We start from the raw sequence: 23,234 nt of genomic DNA on the forward strand, positions 1-23,234 counted from the left end.
CTTCAATTACAGCTGGGTAATCCCTCCAGCGATGGCAGGTATGTTTCAGGTGAAAACAGGTTAAGTCACACATACACACACACACACACACACACACCCCTGACAGGCTAGGGTGTTGCCCTTCTTTGATGTGTAGCCAGTTTGTTTGAGAAACACACTTGAGCTGCTGTGACGTGCCCGAGAGATCACCCCACACATGATAGGTCCCTTGTCTGCACTGCCTTGACATCCTGGGAATCTTGTGCACACACACACACACACCCCCATACTCATACACTGTTGTTCGACTGCCAGCCTTGACCTGTATTTGTAATATTTTTGACTGTTTACAAAACACAAAATGTATGTACCGTTTCTGTGCAATGACGTATGATGCTACCACAACAGAAGCAGAGACTATTTCTTTAACTAGGGGCACTTTTGAACCCGTGGACTTTCATGAAATAAACACTCTCAAAACACAACTTTTAAACTCTATGGCAACATTTAAGCTCAAGCTGCAAAATTTAAGCTCAAACAATTACATATAATATTATAGATAAAACATTACAAGTTAAAAATGTATATAAATATATGTACATATATATAAATATAAAAATGTGTGTATACATATATATATATATATATATATATATATAGTGGGTACGGAAAGTGTAATGATTTTATATACATGTAATAAATTTTTATGATTAATTTGAATGTTTTTAGAAATTCTAGCTCTGCAACAAGGGTAAAACAATAAAATCTGTAATTTTCTTGTCTTGGAAATTCTAATCTGTAATTTTAACATCTTATATTTCACCTCAAGCACTTCAGTGACACTGTATACTGTATGTGTGTACATTACATGTTTTACAATAATTATATGTGTGTGTGTGTAAATGGCATTTGAAAAGAATGCATGAAAGCATTATCTGAAATCTGTCATTTAAAAAAAGTCAAATGAAATGTTGAAAGCATAGTAAAAAGTTTAAAGGTAACACTAAAATAACAAAAAAGGGGAAAAATAGAATCTGAAATCTGTTAATTAGCAGTTTCAATAAAAATCATCCCTGGGAACATAAAAGTGCCCATAGTTGAAGAAACACCCAATTATGCTTATCCATCCCTGGCATTCTCACTCACAGTAGACAGGAACCATTGCTCTAATCTCTTTTCAGGTTGGTTGCAAAGAGCACATTTCTTTTTTACCCCTCTCTCTACCTCTCTGTTTGTCAAGCATGCCATCAGATTAGCCGGCGCTCTGGTTTCAGCGCTAATTGTGCTCGTCCACTTAAAAAGCTGACAGACTCTTGAGTGTGGAAAATCGCAGGCCTTGGGTGGCTTACCGCTCATCCATCATCAGCAAATAGATCCCTCACAAGAGCTGCACACCATCACCATTAGCACACGGCACACCATCACTATTAACCTGCCGCGTGCTCCCCATCAGCTAGCGCTCAAGCACGTCTATAGCGTGGCTTGTATAGGACACTTAAATGTGAAGATTAATGTACATTTCAGAATAAAAACGGCAAGAACCAACAAACAAGCGGCTAAAAATGTTAACGTTCGAAGAATGTTCTGAGATTCAATGCTGAAGTAACCTTGTTTTGATGCAAATCCTAACAGTAGCTTGAATAATTCCCTCTTTTATTTTAACAATAACTTTCAAAACAAAAAAAAGTAGCAGTTTTTCCCCTCATGGTATTCATTCAATAATTTTATTTATTTATGTTCCTTACGTGATGTTTTTCCCAATTTGTCTGTCTGTGAGATGTTGCTATACATCCTGGTGGAGGCTTAGCTTCCTGTTTCTTCCTCTGAAATACAATACAACTATAATTTCATATTTCACAATGACAGAAAACCACAGCAAGGATTTTTAATTAAAAACCGAATGAGTGAAATGAAAGTGGGAGGAGAGACAATAAAAGCAGGAATGTGCGCATCCGCGGACAGATTCTCAGCGTATTTTTTTTATTTAAGACCTGCGCCTGTGCGCTAACAGCATTAATGACATTATAAAGAATTATGAGCAGAAATCGAATTTGCTTCGCCACTTGAGCGCCACTAAAATGCCAAACAATAAACTACCAGATTGCAAATTAGATCAGTAAAAATATCAAACACATTGCGGTGGTGGGGGAGAGAGAGAGAAAAGGGAGAGGGAGGGGGAAAAAATCCATAATTGTGTTTAGCGTCTGGACCCCAGGGAGTGAAGACACTAAAGATCATCAGGGACCGACGTGCGAGCCTGCTATTGACAGTGTGCTAAAAATCGACAGGCTAACTAAATAAACACTGCAGGCTCCATTAAATATTCAACAGCTGAGATTTAACTAAATCGCCCGTGTTTCGCTTCTGCGCATCCCCCTTGGAATCGCTACTTTCTCCTGTTTTGCCTCTCCTTCTCGCTCTCTCTCTCTCCGTCTCTCGCACTCTCTACTCATCACCCCATCTTTTTTCCTTCCCTCACTCTTGACAGCAATAAATGATGTGGAGCCTGAGGGCCTGACTCCGAGGGGAGAGAGCGGAGGCCTCAGCCTGCTCAGAAAAAGCAATAGAGGAGAAACAGCCAATGACCGATGCTCATCACGCCAGCACTGAGGCGAAGATCAGTGACATTAAATAAAGGCTCCGAACACCTCCCGCTACCAAGATGGAGGACCTGTCATGGGCGCACACATCCACAAAATCTACCCAGCGTGCACTCTGTGACTGGATGGATGCACACCGTCAAAGAAACCGGGAACCATTTTGGCAAAGCAGATGTTTATGATGGCTGCAATACAAGGTCTTATATTCAGGGTTAAATAAACAGATTTGTTAACCATATGAGATATTGTTTAAAAAATGTATTTGATCATACCAGCAGTGATTGGTTGGGTTTCCAGTATGTGAACAGAATGGAGTGATGGCAATTTGCCTCCACACTCAAACATTCTGTGATCACTGAGCTACAGCTCCACTCCAGGCTTTCTCACTCGCTGAATAGAGGAACACAGCTTTGAGTTCACTTTAACATTTGTGCTCTGTTACAACTATATTGTAGTCCTTTCAACATAATTTATATACACAAGTGAAATCATGTTTGTGCAATTTCTGTACAGTTGCAATGGGCTATAGTTGATCTGAGAGTTGTATTCAGTTTTTTGCTATATTTTTCTCATATTTTTAAATTAATTTTCCCTAAATATGTTATTTTTGAATTATTGACTTTTTATCTGTTCAATACACTGAAGAGAACATTGGGATAGAAATAATTTTCACTCAGAATTAGAATTTCACACAAAATCAGAATTTCACACAAAATTAATTGCAAAGAAATGGCAAGTAACACACTGAGTTAAACACAATTAAAAGAAATACTTAAATATTATTTTCTTGTAAATATTTGTTTTATTTCCAAGTTTGAGAAATAATTTGTACAGTGTAATATTCTACTATTTCCATCTCTCTTTTATACAAACTGCTTGAAAACTTGTACTAATTTGTACAAGATGGCAAAGGCATTATTTATTTAGATCTTGGCTAGGCTTAGGTTGGGGTTGTATGTTTAAAAAACAAACCAAAAAAAAAGATTTCGACATCTCACATGAATTATGAAGACTTTTTTGAGACTAGGTTGACTAATAATACATTAACACCACACTGTGGTGAATTCTTGTAGACATGCAATTGCATTATGGGCTGTTACCCGTTATGATCATGATAGAGTGGTATTAGAGTGAGAGAGTCCAACTTTCAAAACACAAAACAAAAAGTATGTGAACCACTCATATACTTCAGTTGAGTTTCCTGAAATAATACATCAGAATTTCAATAAAGCCATGTGATCTCAACTGTCATCCCTCAGTTGTGTTGCACCAAGACAGACCTCTCTAGGACCATCACCTTGGATGTGTTTTTTAATCATATCAGCATCCTGACACTGATGGTCCAACTCGAGGGACAATCTCCTGTCCCTCCTCTAGCATTCGACTACTGCCCACACCATATCTGTGTATTTCTAGGGGGATAGATCAGGACAGATGAGGCACGAGCCAAACCCGTTAATCTGAACTGAAAACCAAACTCCTCCAGGTTTCTCCTTCTCTTTCTGTGCTCATCTGCTCCCGCGAGAACGGAGAAGCACTTATGCAAATGAGCAGTGACAGCGTTATTGTGGAAGGAATATCAATGGAGTAATTACAGCACAGCCAGCACTCCTTTCCCCACCACCCCTACCCGACTTCATCTCACAGCCCAGCTATGGCTCTCCCTGAGGGGGGAGGAGGAGACAGCAGCCACACTCTCTAGATCCAGAGCTAATAATGGAGGAACAGGTACAGGCACTGAAGGAGTCAGCACAGGGGTCCTGAGACGCAGACGTGGCTAAAAGTGGCCCGCGGTCCCAAAGATTGATCACAACATGATCTGATGATTAATGTGCAGTGAGCTGTGTTGAAAGGCTCCGAACAGGAAACTGTGTCGCTGTTTGTCTCTACGTGTATGTAAATGTATGCTCAAGTGGATTGAGTGGTGAGTTTTGAAGGCACCTGTACTACTGAAGGATGTCAAGTCTCAAAGGAAAACTGCCACTGTGGTTACAGTACACTCATAACTTTGTAATTGTAAACATTAGTGAATATGTTTAACATTTTACATCTGTTGAGGTCACCTATATTAGTGATGCATGATATATTGGTATCATTGGTTGGAGATTTTTCATTTATCAGTATAGTTTTTTTTTTTTAACTTAACCTTTGTCAACTAATGTTCACTAACAGTTTGAAAACACTGAAAATGAATGTCCATTTTTCATACTGTACATACAATGCAGTGATGCCTAAATGGATTTGTAACATTTAAATGTATTTTTTGTTGTTGTGTGTTTTATTTTTTAGTCTTCTATTTTTAATAATTATCAGCTTATTGTATTGGACAGTTTTAACATCAGTGCATCACTAATATATACACTATTTTAAATTCAGGAAAACTTTAAAAGTTTGAAAATTTTATTTTTTAGCAGATATACACATTTATAATATACATATTGTCTCTTCAATAAAGAAAAGACCAAACATATTGATGACTCATCTTGCACTCACCTAACCTTCCAAATTGTTTGTCTAATAAAATGCTGTAGATTGAGAATGTCTGTCCCTCCGAAGCCAAGTGGCAAATAATGGTTCACTGCTGACATACACACTTAAGGATATTGACTATTTAAACAAAAAAAGGACAAGCCCTTCAATATGTGATATGTCGTGTTTCAACTTGGTGTTTCAATACATCAGCACAATAAAACTGTGCTCACAGTCATTTCACAGGCTTCTCAAAAAAGTGCTGATAGTTACAGTAAATGAACAATCACAACTGCACGTCACAACATATCAGAATGTCATGTTGGTGTGAGTGAATTACATCCAACATTAAGCTTCAACATTAAACTTCAAGGGAAAAAAACCCCACAGTTTTTATAACTACCCATGAAACATCACAGCATATTCCTGCAGTCTGTAAATATACTGCCCGAAGCAAGATTTACTTTAGCTTAAAAGAATATAACAAGTTTAGAATCTTAGCGTACTTATGCTTGCTTACAGGATTAGCGTTCATCAGTGAGGTGATTTACTCTGACGGGCTCTGGAATCAAGTTGGCGATTGTCCAATGAGCAAACACTTTTGGCATGTAAGAGTTGTCTAATTTAATGCTCAAATTTGTCTCTTTGTGCTTAGGGAAAGCACTCCTAGCCCCATTAATCCATGTGAAACAACAGTCAGGCACGCCTCAAGAGAAGTAATCTTTCATCCTCACCATCTATTCACAGGTGAAGGATGGGTATGGCCATAAATAATGAGGGGGAGAAGAAAAAAGGAGGAAGGGGGGATCAAGGCGAACGCTGGGAGACCAGAAAAAGCAAGGGAGAGAAAGCTAAGGAGAAAGAGGGGATAGTTTCAAAGCCATCACATTCCTTAATACCCCCCTTAGGCTGAGCATTAACATGGCTAGGGCTGGAATGTCACCCTATGTGCACCATCACTGGCATGAGAGATACCCCTAAAAACATATCTCATATCTGTAAACATTTCTCACACTCTTAAAAATAAAGGTTCCAAAAGCAATTCCATAGAACCATTTTGGTTCCCCAAAAAACCTTTCAGTGAACAGTTCTTGAAAGAACCCCTTTTGCCTTAGTGTGAAAAACATTTGAATAATCTAAAGAACCTTTTTACACTTTAAAGAAACTTCTCTGCCATGGAAAGGTTTCATGGATGCTAAAGGTTCTTTTTGGAACCATAGATGTCAAACATTTCCATTGCATAAAAGGTTATTTACAATGGGAAAAGGTTCTTCAGATTATTGAAATATCCTTCACACTAAGATAAAAAGGTTCTTTTAAAAATTGTTCACTGAAAGGTTCTTTGGGGAACCCAAAATGGTTCAGGTAACGAGTGCAGGTAATGCTTAACGAAAGTGTTTGAAATCAAAAGTTACAGAACAATGCAAAAGTTAACAATACAATCTGTTTTAATTCATAAGAGAAGGGGACGGGGAATTAATAAATTAGCAGGAGATTAGGAGACATCTTCAGAGGGCAAGAGGAGTAGAGCAGGGGTCAAGCCCAAGACCCCAAACACATTCTGTTACTGCACGGCACTGGCGATGTCCAAGCACCTCATAGATCACAGTGCGCTTATCCCCACACTTATCTCACGAGCAATAACTCCCAACTAAAACTTGAAGAGAGTAAAACAGATGAAGTGAGAGACAGGAACCAGAGGTTTCCGAGGCCATTCGCCCCTTCCGTCTGCACCAGCCTCTTCATTCGCACGTGTTTGCACTCTAACGGACAGCCAAAACAAATCGCTCGCGACCCCACTGGCATATAAATTCTGATTATAGGGGTGAAATGCGCTTGCGGATTCCCTACCACACATTTCTGAGGTCTGTGTGGCCGTAAATAAATCAGAGAATCATCCCTTGTAGTTTCGCCCGATCCTGCGTAGTCCCAAAAACCAATGTGTTGCTTCAGATGGGAATCAGTTTACTGGCTTTGAAAGTGGTAATAAATGTATTGGGATATGCAATGGTAATATAAACAAACAGCTATGTTTTCATAGTTGGAGAACAGATATGTGTGGCAATCAGGTCAATTAAGATTTGCTGAACACGAAAGGATTGGATTTATTGCAAAAACTTGCCTGACACACATCGTATAATTTATACAGCAGATTGATGAATGTTTCCATGCAAAGCAAACCTGAAAAATAAACAAATGGGATGGTGAATATAGGAAAGAAATAAGCAACTGTCAAGTATGATCTTCATTTGCTCACTGGCCTTTCAGAGAACAAATTGTTACAATGCAATAAAAAAATATTCAGAAATAGGATATAGGTCTGTGGTGTGACATTTTCTTGATCATTTTTAACTGCCATTGTTCTTATGTTTAAAAGGTCTGTTTTGCATTTTCTCAGTTTTATTTTTCTTTATGGTAATAAAAATAACAAATTAAAATAACGGGCAACTCTCCACCGCATGAGCCCCCCCGTGGGAGGAGCTGTAAAGCTGATGCTAACATGATTAACAGTGTTGACAATGAAAAAATAAAGAGTAAGAAAAACATGCCCTCTCTATTTATTTTTCCTGTTCCCTTCTATGCCGTTTTTTTCCCTGCTTTTCTTTGATCCTGTGGGTCTTATGAACCTTCCACATAAACAGCTACGTGCGAATGACACTTTTAGTGCATCCTGGGCTTGATGCAATGCATCTGCATGGATGTCCCCAGAATCACAAATCTCAAGGATGAAACGGACATCTACTCTCATGCAACCACTGGAAAATTACATCTCTTTCTATCTGAAATATCTGAAGAATACGGTACAAGCTCCCAGTCTAGCACCTAAACGCATTTGGAGGACAGCGAGTGAGCACAGGCTTTGAAATATCAACCACTTGTGCAATTACCTACAGGCCTCTGGTGGTTTGCCGCCACAGGGTGAGTGTCCATCTCGAGGAGGACAGCCGAGACACGAAAACCAAGATAAAGAATTGTGCACATTACAGAAATCAGTCTCTGATGTCCACATCCCAACATAAAGTACTCTGGAATATAATCAAGATACAAGCATAATCATTAAAATACCAATGACTAATAGTGACATGGTACTGATTTATAGGTAATGGGGGAATTGTACATGTAGGACATTATTGAGATAAAAGTTCTTGAAACACTCTAAATCCCATTTCATGACTGTTTATAGCTGTTAAATTTACACCTTTCCTAAGTGGAATGAGAATCTAGTGTTAAAAATGTATTCTAGTGTTTAAAGTGACAATTTATTCATTATTTTTTTTCAAGAGAATGTTTTAACTGTTTTTGTCCACACAATGAAAGTCGAAATGGTCCAAAGCAACACTTGACCCCACTGTCTTTTATCGTATGAACAAAAACACAGAGATATGCTTCAAAATATCTTCTTTTGTGTGCCGTAGAATTAAGAAAGACAGATTGTCCCAGTATGGATTTTGCAAATTTATCTTGGATTGTTAGTCCAATTAATTTATCTAGGATCGTTAGTCTAAAGCTCAGCATCACCTCTGTTTAGAGGTCCTCAAGAATGATATACACCCAGAAAAACATGCAAATACTGCCATTTTGCTCTTATGTAACCATCAAAAGACACCTACTAAACCTCTGGACAAATTACTGCTCCTTCGTGCACCCCTGTGAGAAGACGTAGGTTTCTCCATCAATTTTCCATTGAGGTCTTCGTCCTCACAGATATCAAAGACTCAGGGTTAAATAACTAATTAAATAATAACGAAGGAAACAGAAATACAAATGCAACCAGAGATGAAATGAACACTGATTGCGGAGGCCAAGTAAGAGTTTCCATTTAGGGTTGCCAAAGCACCGTTAAATGTTATGGGCACATCAGGGTGCAAAGAGAGCCTGTTGGTCAGCCCAGAAGGGAGTATGACATCTGACACAGAGCAGAGGCATTCTGGACCATGCAGACCCCATGCATCAAAAGAACCGCATGGGAAACAACACCGCTGCATTTGGTCACAAACAGGGCCCTCCACAGAAAAATAGAAGAATAGGTATCACGAGGAGCACAATCACAGGTTATACAATCCTAGTCTTCACCGAATGCAGGCAAAAACATATCCTAACGAAGTCACGTGAAACCTTAGAGCACTCGCTTACTTATTTATCTTGCTCTGACTTTCACCAACTGCGGTTGAACTCAAACCCAAGGGCCTCAATAGTTGTCAAGTCTCAGATGCAGTATGGCTTGAGGGCCGATCTCCAATGCTGCGTCAGGGATTCTACTCCAGTTGTCGGTTCACTTTTATAGCTTCCTTGAAATATCTGTAAAAGAGGAGCTGGTGAGCTAAAGAAAACTGCTTTAAAACATTGGTGTGTAAATCTCTTTTAATACTACAGAACCCTGGGTTAATGTTGCCTTCAGAAACCGCTCACCGTATTTCTCTCTCCCCCTTTTCATTGCTTCCTTCCTCGCAGCTCTCAGCTCATTATGTACAACATGGAACTAAAAGACCACATCTTCAAATTCTGCACAACTAGAGGTGTTTTTCAGATACACTTTATGAACTCCGGGCCAAGAGTCCACAAACTCTTCCTGTTTGGCTCTCAAGCTGCTCGTTTGTCTTTCTCTCACTGGTCAGAAGGACGTAACATTTCAATTATGAAAAACAGAAAAACTTCTCTCATAATCCTTGACGAATGTCTGCTGAGGTTCATCCGATGGCTGGCAAAAGAGTTTCTTCGCAGCTGCTCGCATGTCTCCCACGGAGGGGAAAAAACCCCACATGGGTGGGAGATACCTGGAGTTCTCAAAAAATAATGATGTTTGAGTCTTTTGATTGATCATACATCTCTCCCTGGAGTTTGATATGTTAGTTTGGGAGACTTAAAAACCTGACAGAGAGAAATACAGCCACAGAGAAATTGGAGAAGTCGGTATCGAGAAAACATGCGCTGGAATAATGCAAGGCCTGTCTGAACAGCAGACTGTTTGTGAACAGAAACAAAACGTCATGTTATACCTGCACTGATGACATCACTACGAAATAACAATCGAGCAGAAGGAAGCACTGGGACAAAGCGAACGAAACCATAGTGGAAAATCAAGGCCAGTTTTTCCTTCTCTTAAACTCTCAGGGCTTGCGGTGAGCTTCAACCCTATAATAAAATAATGCACAGCAGTGTGTGTAGTGGATCTCTGTTTGAAAAATACTTGGGGAGAAAAAGAAAAACACATGGTGCGTAGTGTGGCACAAAACATATTTCATGCATGACTTTGGAGAATGTTAATAAGGATTAGAAACACACTTCAACTAATGTTCGGGTTCCCTCATGGGGCCATGACTGATTTTTACTCATGTTTCTCAAATGGGGAGACATAACATCTGAGGTAAAAGTTAACATTTTTAAAAACAAAAAAGGTAGAAAGCGCTTTTAGGGGTATAATTTGTGAGCACAGTACAGAGAAAAGGAATCATTCTTCTCTCTTAATAGCTAATGCTGAGAGGGTTCTCTTGCATTCGCTCTCTTTCTGCAGTCTTTATTGCATTAGGATGTCATGTCAGGGGCCCTCAAGTCTCCCTCTGACCCCACACTCCAAGCACGGCTTCTGGTTAATGTTACATCAATACGGCACTTGTAAAAAAAATGTTTTAACGTACAATGCATGTTCGGTTTCCAAGGAAAGATGGACCAATTAATCTGATTATAGTCTCAAATCCGACAACATGTGTACGCGTGTATCTAAGCATGTGGGATGCAGATGTGCTGTGCGTATGTGCGTGCCTGCAAGCGTGTAACTGGTGGATCAGGCCAAAATGTTGAGAGGATACAGCAGCTGCCCTTCCACTGCGAATAAACTGAACATCAGCTCTTCAAAAGCTCTGCAGCCTGTCAGATACTGAAACATCGGCTCTACTTGAAGACCACGAAACAAATACACCACCACGTGCAGTCACTTTGTTAAAAAGGCAAACACCCACACCACCACACCACTGAGAGGTTTCTTACGGAGCATCATGTGTGCGTGTGTGAGCATCGCATGGCAGTATTTTTCAAAATTAGGTTGTAGGTTTGTTGCGAACAACAGGAGGAAAAAAATATGCTAAATGTAAATAATAAACTGCAACCAACTATGAAATCATATATAGCGATGACAGAACAATAAAGAGGGTTTAAATGTCTATATGACATTTTTCACAAATGATATAAAACCAGTCAAAATTTGCCACAAATCAGCATCCCAAAGAAAAACCAGTTGAGATTTACTGGTTTACTGTGAGCGTATCCACTCTTGTTCATCACATGCCGCACTCAGCAACTGTATGCAAATACAGCCCACTTGTGAGTGACAGACAGCTGCTCTGAGACTGGGAAATAACGACAGGAAAGAGCAATGAAAGGGATAGAGAAGTGAAATCATAAACCTCTGTCCAAGCCTTCATGCTCTATTTGATATCATAACACTAAAGCACTTAACACTTCAGAGCAGATCATTTGTTCTTCTCCGCTTACATCACTGGGTTCAACGTTATGGACGGTAAGTTTGCAGGGCTCTCTTTTGAAAGCTATGATACATTTCTGTCCTTGCTTTGATTTTGCTTTGTTAATAGTATGTAGATTGGTTGGGAAAGCACCTTACCAATTATTCTCAAGTGGTGATTTGTGATCCAGAAATGTGTTGCAAGTCTATTCTGATATATCAAAACACATGACGCAAAAAAAAAAAAAACCCCGCTAAATGCAAATTTTAAACAAATGCACAATTTTTTTTATTTTAAGGACTTTTTTGTTGACTCCCGTTGACTTAACTGGTGCTTCTGCTGATAGGTAAAACATATCACACTGATTAAAAGAAAGAGAGAAGAGGTAAGAAATGACGAAATATCAGAGCAGAACATAAAACAGCAAAATAAAAATGGTTTAGAGTTACTGTACACACTGTTTTTTCTAAAAAAAAAAAAAAACTATTCACGTGACACTGCCCTAATTCAAAATTACCTTTCAAAAACATATCCTTTTGTAGCAGTACCATGGTACAATGATGGAATTAAATGTTATTGCCATGGTGTTTTGAAATAAACATCATGGTATTGATCATTATGGTATTCCTTGCACCATAGTATTTATACAGTACATGTCCAAAATCTCAAGTGCATTTATTTTGAATGATTTCATAAATCACTGTTTCGTTCAAAGAGTCTTCAACTGAACACAGTCGTTCACAATTTTCACATGCTGGTGTTGAACCTCCTAAAGACCTTCTTCGATGCTGCAAAATGAGAGCATTTCCAATGGATTGTAGATAAATATTCCACTTAATCCAATGTTTTTTTTCTTTGTTTCCATGTTTTGAGCATTGCATTGTTTTACTGAGTGAAAGCTGCACCAAACGATTGTCTGACTAATTCAGACTGAATCGTGAACCGATTCATACAGTTTTGCCAATCAGTTTGTCCTATTCACTCAGAAAAAAAACAGACTCAAAGAACTGATTCATCCGAGAATCGATATTGCTAGTTCAGAACAAAACGACAGACGTGCTGACAGGGAAAATGTTTCTCATGTCTGTATTTAAGTATCCACCTCAAGACAAGAATTTATCAGTAAAATTAAAACACCAATCCAAGAAAGGACATTAGCCAAATAAAAAGTCTAGTATAGTTTTTGTACTTTAATACAGTCTTCTTTTATTCCATTAAATATTTTAATTTGTGTATTATTTTAGACATTTATAGCATAACGCTCACTTTTAATCCTTTTAACTCTTGTAAAGAGTACTTATGCAAACAAGGATGAATGTGACAGCAAACTGTTTGGATTGCAGCAGACTGTTTATCTTACAGACAGAGATGTGTTTGGGTACGTGAGGCGTTCAGGCTTTGCCATCAGGTGGTTTGGCACCGTGTCCCACCACTACAGAGCTGAAGAAGGAGGGCAGAGAAGAGTCTGGCGCACGGTGTGATGTGGAGCTGGAGGTCAGGGCTCTGCCGCCTCTCCAGCTGAGCACCAAGCGCCACACACCGACTCTGGTTTCATGTTCTGGGCCGGGGGTCAGGATCGCTTTCCCCCTGCTAACTGCAGGGGCAGGGGCCGCTCCTCACGCCTGACAACAGACAGACGCCCACCTCAGGAGGGGGGAATGGCCTTACTCACTCCAAAGAAAAAAACAACAGAAGCAGGGAAGCCAGGAGAAGAGATGGATTGGTCTGAGATGGAGAACATGTTTGAGGCCATAACAGAAATGTTTGACTATTTTAGGGGCGAAATATGCATAAGTCAGGTCTATCTATTTTCCATATGTGACTCAAGTGAGTTTAGCTTTGCTTCTCATTCAGTCCTTACCGCTGAATAAGCAATTCTAAGGTTCAAAGTTTGTTTGAAACACTATTATGTCTGAACTGCATTTTTGTGTTTGTGGATATGAATCCTGCCAAAAAGGATGGGCATAGAGAGGACTGGTAAAAAGTGTACTATCAAAACAACAGCATTCACAAGGTAAAACAGGATAAAGAGGATGCATTGTTTGACAGAAAAACAAAGAACGTGTAATATCTCAATATCGATCAGCCAATATTTTAGGTTTTCTGGTGTCGCTCGTATGTAAACAAAGACACATGAGTCTTCATTAAAATGGCACTATGGAATAAATCATTGTCCTTTATTCGATTTTCAGAAATCCTCAATATTTCATTCCCTCATCCCTCTTTTTTTTTAGACTAGCAGATCATTTTGCTGCACTTGCGAGTGGTGGAAATTCCCAGGAAGATGTATTGTGGCTCTTTTCAGAGAAATATTAGCATCCAGCCAGGAGAGACATGGAAATACAGCAGAGAGGGGGAGAGAAAGGAGGAAAAAGGCACAGACGATCAGTATCGTATTTTCTGGATTATAATTTTTTTTTGTCTTACAAAGATGGCATCCCTTTGTGAAAAAAGAGACCTGACCTAAAGAGATGAGACCTGACCTAAAGATGACATCACAAAGATCTCGGTTGAAACCTTCTCTAAAATAAAAAATAAGATCTGTTCTGTTTCTATTAAAATAATATTCTGAATTCAATGGAAGTTCCATTGACAGCATTATGATGATCGCCACAAAACTTTTGTGACTTGTCTTTTTTTACTTGACTTGACTTGTCTTTTGTTTTATTTACAAAAGCAACAATCAAGGTTACAATGAGGTATTTACAATGGAAGTTAAAGCTGTCAATTTTTGAATGATTTAAAAGTAGAAATGTGAAGCTTATAATTTTAGAAAAGCACTTACATTAATTATTGCTTAATCTTGTATTTTATTTAAGCTGTAAAGTTCTTTTTGTCATCATTATGGTTGTTTTAGATTTAAATGTATGCATTTGTCCCATTGACTACTCTTGTGTGACTCACTGTAAACTGGATAGTATTATTTATTTATTTATTCATTCATTTATTTTTTTAAGAAAAGGAGGGACAGACGGCTTTGTAGTAATCAACACTGTGCCACAAGTGCTGTTGATCGATCTTAACTTGCATTGAACCCGGAATATTCCTTTAATTTCTATGACTATAAAATTAAAGCCAATTGTGTTTACACTGCTGTGGCTTTGTGTTTAACTGAATTGTCTGACAGAAGAATATTAACATTTTTAAACATCTGCAATCCAGTTAGCTGCTTATTAAATTTTTTCCCCTGTCTCTCCTTCTTTCACTCCATTCTCCATCACTGTGCCTTCTATTGACACCGTCTAACATCCAAATATTTCCACTCTCCACTTTTTGAAGCCACCATGGGTCTTTTGACCTCCAGCACAAATCATTTTAGCTGCTTGTGGGGGGCTCGCAGTCCCAAGGAGGTATGGAAATACGATCCCCACCATCTCCTGCTCACGTTTGTTTTCCTTGGTCCAGTCAGCGATGGGCCGATCAGCAGTGATCCCCATAGCGACAGAAGATCAGGACCGTGGGTGGGGAAGAACGCTGTTTTTTTCAGTTTACTTTAACCTGTCTCCTACTTCAGCTTCCCCTCAACCCTGGGAGGGAGTCAGGGAGATAAGGAATATTTAGACTGCAGCATTCAGGATTCAGGATTTCGTCCCGGATACACACACTGAGTGATAACACTCCCACTTTGATGCACAAGAGGATGAAGCCACTTAATTGTCATATACCAATGAAGCACAAACACACATACCATATATAACTTATATAATCATGTACAAACCAATTAAGAGGTACGTAGTTTCACAGTTTTAGCAATCAGCCTAGGTTTTCACAGTTTTGAACAGAAGCTTATAATAAGGCATTTACGATGGAAATTAATGGGGCCAATTTTTGAAGGATAAGCAGAAATATGAAGTTTATAATTGTATAAAAGCACTTACATTAATTCTATTAAACTTTAAACTTGTGTTTTATTTTAGCTATAAAGTTGTCCTGCTTGTAGAACAACTGAGACTGATTGCTAATATTTGATAAAAAAAAAAATCAAAACTAACGATTCCGTCAACATTGTTTAATGTTACAACCACACAAATTTTTTTTGTCAACCACAATGCAATCTGTCATGTTCACTGCAAATAACAGAATGTGCTAAACTGTAAGAATTCAATTGATGAACAGAGTAACTTATCCAACATTTCTGTTTAATGTTCTTGAAAGTACCTTGGTGGTATGACGACACTCAAGAACGTTCCAACGGCTGCTCTTCTCTTTCCCTTTATAATGAAAATGAAGAAATATCACAATGCAGAATGCAGAATGCGGAGCTTTAGAACTGTGGTCGCGAAGAGGAAGGTAATTGGCTGGTTGAGGTAATCAGATTGGTTTCAGAGTATCTGATCTGGAGTCTAACAGACTTCCAACTAGTTGAATGAGTAAATAAAGATCTGTGGGAGCTCCAACTGAAGACAGATTACCTCTAGCTCCAGGAGGGTCCGACCCAGAGAAAGCTTATTCCACGTGAAGGAACTGAACTGCGTGGGCACAAAAGACCACAAAGCATCCAGCAAGAAGCAGCAAAAGTCATTCTTTCAAGTGACCCTTAAAACGCTCTAATATGGTGAGGCAGGTTTTGACATTTAAAGAGATAGTCAACCCCAAAATGTAAATTCTGTCATCATTTTTTCAACCTCATGTTGTTCCAAACATGACTTTCTTTCTCTATGGAACATAAAAGAAGATATTTCAAAGAACATTGGTGTCCAAACAAAGTCCTTCAAAGAACATTTGCAAAATACCTTTTGTGCTCCACAGAAGAAAGAAAGTCAGGTCTGAATCCACATGCGGGTGAGCATGAATACCGGCTGAAATTCCAAAAAGCTACTTGGACATTTTATATTTATGGACTTTTCCACTAACAAGAGCTTTGGACTTTATGAAAATGCTTTCAGAACAAAGGTTAAATGGAGGGCGCAAACTGCCTAATGCATGTGTGACTGTGCCTGTCTGTGAGCCTGAGCCTCATAAGATCCCTCTCATGCTCACTTGGCTGTGAGAGAGGTTTCGGAGGGAGGAAGTGGCAGTGGTGCTATTCCAAAGCACTGTCCCATTCCACCTCATTCTTCCCTCTTTTCTCTCTTTGACACAAATAAGAGGATTAGGGCACACAGCTTCCGTCAGTCCCTCCATTCAAGACAATGCGGCGAAGAGCTTAGTAAGATAGCCTTGGATAGCGGAGCAGACCTGTCATTCAAATTGTCTAGTACTATGGCGGTTGGGAGGGTAATCTCATTAGGATATGAAAAAGAAAGAGAGGGAGAGAAAGAGTCTGAGAAGTCCAAGATGAGATTCGATTATCATCCTCATAACTTGCATCTAAGACATGAGCCAAGCTTAAATCTTCTTGTCTATGACAAGACAGTTGAAACACTCTCGCAAGACAGCTTAATAGTCCAGGATTATTTTGGAGGATGTGGACACTTTGAAAGAAACCAATAATTGTTCTATCACTGGATTATGTCGCTGTTGTTTTTTTCATTTACAAATTCTATTTTTTCGCTTTGTTTAAACTCAAAATCCTCGTTTTGAGACAAACCATTTGCATAATATCTTAATGCACAGGTAGAATGTGCTAGGTGGGTGTGATAGTGAGCCGTAGGCGAGCCACATGCCCCGTGGCACCACCTGCCATCCAAGTGCCAGTGTTTTCTTGTGTATCTGTGAAAAGCCTATGTAGGAATAACACTGTGGAGACACTGAGCTTCATCACTATGTTGAGAACACTGTGGAACAGAGACAAGAAAAGAGCCTACAGCAACATTAGAGAGGAATGATGGAGAGATGTTGTGCTTATGGCTTCTTAATATTATGCTAAAACAGAAGGAATCTTTTTATTTGCATAGGGTGATATATCTGTTTATGTGTGCAACTAAGTAAACCAAATTGTAAGTCGATTCCCTTGAAATAAACACTGTGGCTCAGCATCTCAACCAGTCCAACACAGAAACAGATCTTAAATTGCATTTGGGGGCGGGGTTATGTGTTTGCCCAACCAATGGATGAAAACGGGTGTGTCTTCAATGCTGCAATTTCTGCAATTCATTTTGGTCAAGAAATTACACCCTTGACATAAATTATCTAATTCCAAGACCAATGCTTAAAATTATAGATTAGAAATATCTTAATACATTATTGTAAAATATTTAATTTAGCATTACATTTTAGGAGGTGAGTTATATAGATATATGATGCTACAGTAACATCCATAAAAAATGTTAGCATATCCTTAGCAATTATTATCTAAATAGTAAAACAAATATAAAAATATAAATATGAATGTATAACTTCAAGTATAAACCATACATGGGATAAAGAGAATTAATAATTGGATCAAATGGACTAATAATTCACTTTAGTTAAAAACTTTTCAAAATCATTAAATTAGAGTAAAAAAAAAGTTTTTTGAAGTCAATAAAAAATAAAACTAGTGGTTGTGACATTTTCATAATTTTATATTCACCGAGTAGCTCAAGTAATATTAGCTTGTGCAAGCACTGTATTTATAATAGCAAAATAAATATCCTTTCAAGTTGGCTCTGGCTGGCATATTAAACATATAGACATAGCATACATATTTTCCATTGATAAATACCATCACAGATGTGGAGTAACAACAGTCACACATAAAAGAGAAAAGACACACAGGGAAAACTAAATATTCTATTCTAAAAGGGAATTTAAAAGCAAAATCCAGTCATCTAGCGCTCCCCTCTACACTAGAATAACATCCCGTTAGGTCAAAGCATTAAACGTCTGGTGGTGGGGGTGTGTGGCACTAGTCAAGAGATGACAGATGATTGCATCATTTTAATGCTGCCAGGAGAGGCTGGGCTAATGTTGACACAAAACCTAATACTTCCTTGCAGAGGAACAGGCTGGCTCAGGCTCGGCCTCAGCCCAGAGCAGAGTGCTACGAGGGCCTTCATCACGGCAAGCAAAAACCCCTGAACGCTGCAGGATTAGTACCCGCCTCTCTTCTCTAAACATGTGAGTACTTTTCTCACACGTTAATCGAAACACAGCTGTTTTCATTTTTATATATATACACAACTATAGCAAAACAAGTTTAAAAAAAAATCACAAATCATTAATAAATCATCATGTTGATTTAAAGGTTATTTTAATTGAAACAAAAACTGGACAGTAAGGCATGCTTGGTAAAAACACAATGGCAGGGTGTATTGGGAGGATGTACGGCTCCAGTCATGTAGAAAACACACTGCCAGGCCCAAAATCCACTCTTGTCAGCGGGAATGCGGCATCCCGCTCACAAAGCAGAGCTAATTAAAAAACAACACATCGCAGGAGGATGCCCCCACGGTGCTAAAATAGAACTATCAGCACATCAGGGGATAATCCACAACTTCCTACTTCAAGCAAATTATCCCTGGACCAAGACTAACAGCAGACTTGAGCCAGGTTCCATTGACACTAAGGCCAGACAAGAACATTCGAACACTCAGCTTTCGAATAATACAGAAATATATACACTTCTGTTAAGCAACACTGTAAAATTGAATGGCAGAAGCTGAGGCATATCTATCTATCTATCTATCTATCTATCTATCTATCTATCTATCTATCTATCTATACACAAACCCTGAGTGCACAGAAACCCTCATTACCTACTCCTCTCATGGTGCAGAAATCCTGTTGTCTGTTTGAGAATAATTCAAATCACAACAAGTTAAATACAACAGTAAGAAACATCTCTCTCACACACATACAAAAAAATCTTTGCCAAAAAACAACTTCTAATCTAGAGGAAGTGCATTATTCTAATTTTCATAACATTAGAAGCAACAATCGTTCTTTTCTTTTGCAGTTAAAAAATAAATATATAAAATACATACACATGTAGGCTATGTTTAAAAATATGAATATAAAGCTATTACAATAACATTTACTGAAAAGAAAATAGTATTTCTAGCTTCCATGAATTTAAAATGTCATTTTAAGATCATAAAAGGTGTTTGTCCAAACTACTTTGTAAATGTTTATAAATGACAGACAATTTACAATAGTCTTAAATAAATTGAGGTTATTTAATATTTTTTCTGCCACCTTTAGGAAAGAAAGAAGAAAGAAAGAAAGAAAGAAAGTGTAGGCTCCATCTATGGTAGTGCCGCTGCAATTCCAATTAATTCCAATACAGTAAAGAGAATTCTCACTAATAGCTTGAAAACACAATTATATTTCCATAACCTGTGTCTTTAATTGGCGCTAACGCAAAGGTCTACTGAGCAATTTAAAGAACATTATATGCAGATCGTAATTCCAAAGCTAATCCTCTAATAAGGAAAGCCTGTTATTCCAAGTTACTCTTGCGCTACAGTGAGGTGAAATATATCCAAAACAAGCTATAAATTCCCGCCGGTAAGCTCGTGCTGTAAATAACAGACAGAGAGGTGTGAATATGAACGTTTGCCCAATGTCGTGATTTACGGTTCTAATGATTATAGGGCATGAATCAATTGATGCTAGTATGTCATTAGGAGGAGTTCCACCAGAAACGGCCAAAGGCTTCAACTTGGTGCCACGGGCGCTTTGCAGAGTTGACAAGTACAACCTAAATGAACGTCATAAAAGTCAAAAAGGTGCAAATTACATCTACTAAGTGGCCCGTCATTGCGAAATAAATAAACAAATATTACTGCTAGCTACGTGTGAGAGGAACCCCATAGCAGAGGTGTGCATGCTGAAACGAAACGGCTGTTTATGAAATGGCAGGTTTTGTAATGCAAGCAAAAGGAGATCAGACCAGGGAAATATGATTTACACGAACCTAACACCTGATTGACATTCACAAGGCCTTATAAAACATAACATAGCCTAGTTAAGATTGCAATTGGTGGATGCAAAGAAAAAAAAAAGTGAGAAATCTTTCCCAATAACAGGTAAACAAACAGTCATTTAAATAGGCTATATATTCTAAATATAGCCTAATGCCATAAATAAAAAGCTTTTTTTAAAAACATGTTTGGGCTGTCTCAGCGCTAGCTGCCGTCTCCAGGGTATGAAATATAAGACCAGAGCTATGAAATTAATTTTGTTAACACTAACTCTGAAGCTGAAAGAATTGGAGACTATTAAAGTCAGGCAGTAGATATGGCCCTTTAATTATTGCATGGTGTCGGATAGGGACCTCCCAGTTATCACCATGAGAGAGGGAGGGATATTTCAAAACCCCTGACACAAAAGCTCGCAAAAGTAGTGACACATGGGGAGAAGACATGCAACATAAGGCGCCCTGCGGTCCACTCACAGCTTCAGGACCGGGTGAATATCAGCACAGCACCCACTGTGCACATTCAAACTATCCCATACCATGACTTCACACGGTTTATAACTGAGGAATAAGAAGTGCGATTTGAGAAGATTTGCTACGGTATTTATTTATTTATTTTTTGCTACCGTATTCGGGTTAAAAAAATAGGCATTTTGTAGGCTATAGGCTATGCATCACTTTTAGCGTTTGTGCGTTCATGATGGTATGGTTAAGCCTTGATTAAATCAAAAAACATTCTGCAATAGGCCTAGAACGATTGTAAAATTCAATAACAACAACAATAATTATTATTAGGTATAATAATAATAATAATAATAAATTAGCTAAATAAACAAATGAAAGGAAACTTGAATTAATTAAATAAAAAGAAATAAAAGATAAAAGAAGATAAAACAATAGTGTTATTTAAAAGATAAAAAAACAGTTCGTTTATAATTTAAAGTCAGTCAAGAAATTGTCTTACTTAAATAATTTCTGACCATTTATGATTGACACGTAGGCTAAACGTAAAAATAAGATGAATCAGCCCGCATCCATATGCGTTAAATTGACATGGGCCTATACGACAGGTGATCAAATAATTGTGTCGTCCTCGACTGATCGAAGAAAAGACTAAATTAAATGAAATCGCTTAATTTTGATTGTCACTGCGTTGCAAAATATCACAGCTAAAAAAAAAATCAAAAATCAAAAATCCAGTGCAGTTTAAACTGAAATGAAAATTCAAGCCAAACTATCACTCACTAAATCCAGGACTGACGTCTCAGTTTATAAATAAGACAGTTTAGAACATGACAGCTGAACTAAATTCATTATGGCTATAACACATAAAAGCCTAATAAATATAAAGACGATTCTTCGACAATACCACAGTGCACTTGGCGTCTCAATTGAAAAACAACAGAATTGTAAGATTGACAAGTTCAACAAAATCATACCACCAACGCCTCAAATAGCCTACTGTGAGCGTTATTGCGTAAAAACGAAAAATGTGCCCCTTTCTTTGCTTGATCACAGATGAATAAAAACAAGTCAAGCAAAACACTGCGTGCGTGTTACACCGATAATTTCATTCAAATAATCCATGCCCTTACTGTTGGTAGTCGTGTTTGCAGTAAAGTTTCCTCTCCCGGAAGTAGCAGCTGGTGGTGAGCGGTTGTTGACACACGGCGCATTGCAAACACTCCTCATGCCATGAAGACTCGTTGACGCGCATCAGAAAGCGGTCGGATATCGGCCGCTGGCACCCTTCACACACCGCCTGATGATGGCACTCCGTCCCTGGAGAGCAAATGCATCATTTTAATAACATTCTAACTTCATCTCATTTTTTGTTTTTTTAAATAAGGATACATAAATGGGCTATTGAACAAGTGGCTATGATATCAAATTGTAATATTAGGCTGTAGCCTACTAAATAAACCGATAGGCCTATGCCACGGTGATAAAAAACAACAACAAATGGCGTGTGAACTATTACTGCCAGTTTACGAACATAAAGTAGCCTGTGTACGATAGGATTTTATTATCATCATCATTATTATTATTATTATTTACGCTCAAATTTTCAACAACGCACAAACTATCAGCCAAAACTGCATAAAAAAAAATACATAAATGTGATTCTTAAATAATATTGTACTTTTTGTTTATTTACTCTACAAAAAACAGGTGGAGTAAAAATTGCCAGCCATTATAAATAATAAAAATAGAATTGTGCAGGTGTTTTGTTGTTGCTTGTTTGCTTGTGTGTGTGTTTTTTTATTTTGTGTGTGTGTGTGTGTGTATTTTTTGCGGTAGGCCTATTTTTTATTTGTTAGTATTTAAACGTTACAGTTATTAGTTAGAATGAAGCAGCCACAAGTGTGTGAATGAGAAATAAGTATAACCGTGTGTGTCAAAAAAAAGAAAAAAGACAACACTAGAGTATCAAAATAAATGCATTACGTTGCGCATAAAATGTAAGAAAAGGTTGTATACGTCAGTTGTGTAATGGGGTTATTTTCTCTGAGAATTCGCCTGGATTATTCGACAGATATGCGGCCGGCCGGTAAAATGCATGACACAGGAGGATGCATCCCAGCCGTCTGCATAGTTTGACTTGCCACAGTTTCAGGTTTAATTATCGCGTACATCTTGATAAACACAGCATCATAAAATTCTCAGAAATTATCTTTTCGTATTCCAGGAATACGTGTTCACACTAGAAGGCTATAATACTGAAGACGATGAATAATTTACCCAGCATAACTCCAAGTGTAGCCTGTCCCGACCGCAGCGGATGATCTTCGATTTTTATACCGTCCAACATCTTTAAATATTCCCACTGTTACCAGCAAGGAAGCGCCGTCCTAGTGACTCGGGACCTGTTGTAATATCCACAACAACACATTTGTCAGGGTTGTCCATGCTTCAAATCCCAAAACTATAGCACACAACATTACA

General features: G+C 38.2%; 1 protein-coding gene across 1 annotated transcript in view; it reads right to left on the minus strand.

Moving 5' to 3' along the window:
- The window catches only part of LOC107564042 (LIM/homeobox protein LMX-1.2-like), a 66,084-nt gene that overhangs the window by 42,154 nt on the left and 696 nt on the right, over positions 1-23,234 (minus strand). Inside the window, exons 2-3 of the mRNA XM_016249035.1 lie at positions 23,031-23,155; positions 21,884-22,070 (exon numbers count right to left, since the gene is read on the minus strand). Coding sequence (XP_016104521.1) covers positions 21,884-22,070; positions 23,031-23,100 — 257 coding nt within the window. The 5' untranslated portion in view covers positions 23,101-23,155. The remainder of the gene's footprint in view (positions 1-21,883; positions 22,071-23,030; positions 23,156-23,234) is intronic.

The sequence above is a fragment of the Sinocyclocheilus grahami genome, unplaced genomic scaffold (assembly GCF_001515645.1).
Source record: "Sinocyclocheilus grahami isolate Dianchi unplaced genomic scaffold, SAMN03320097.WGS_v1.1 scaffold903.1, whole genome shotgun sequence".
NCBI lineage: Eukaryota > Metazoa > Chordata > Actinopteri > Cypriniformes > Cyprinidae > Sinocyclocheilus > Sinocyclocheilus grahami.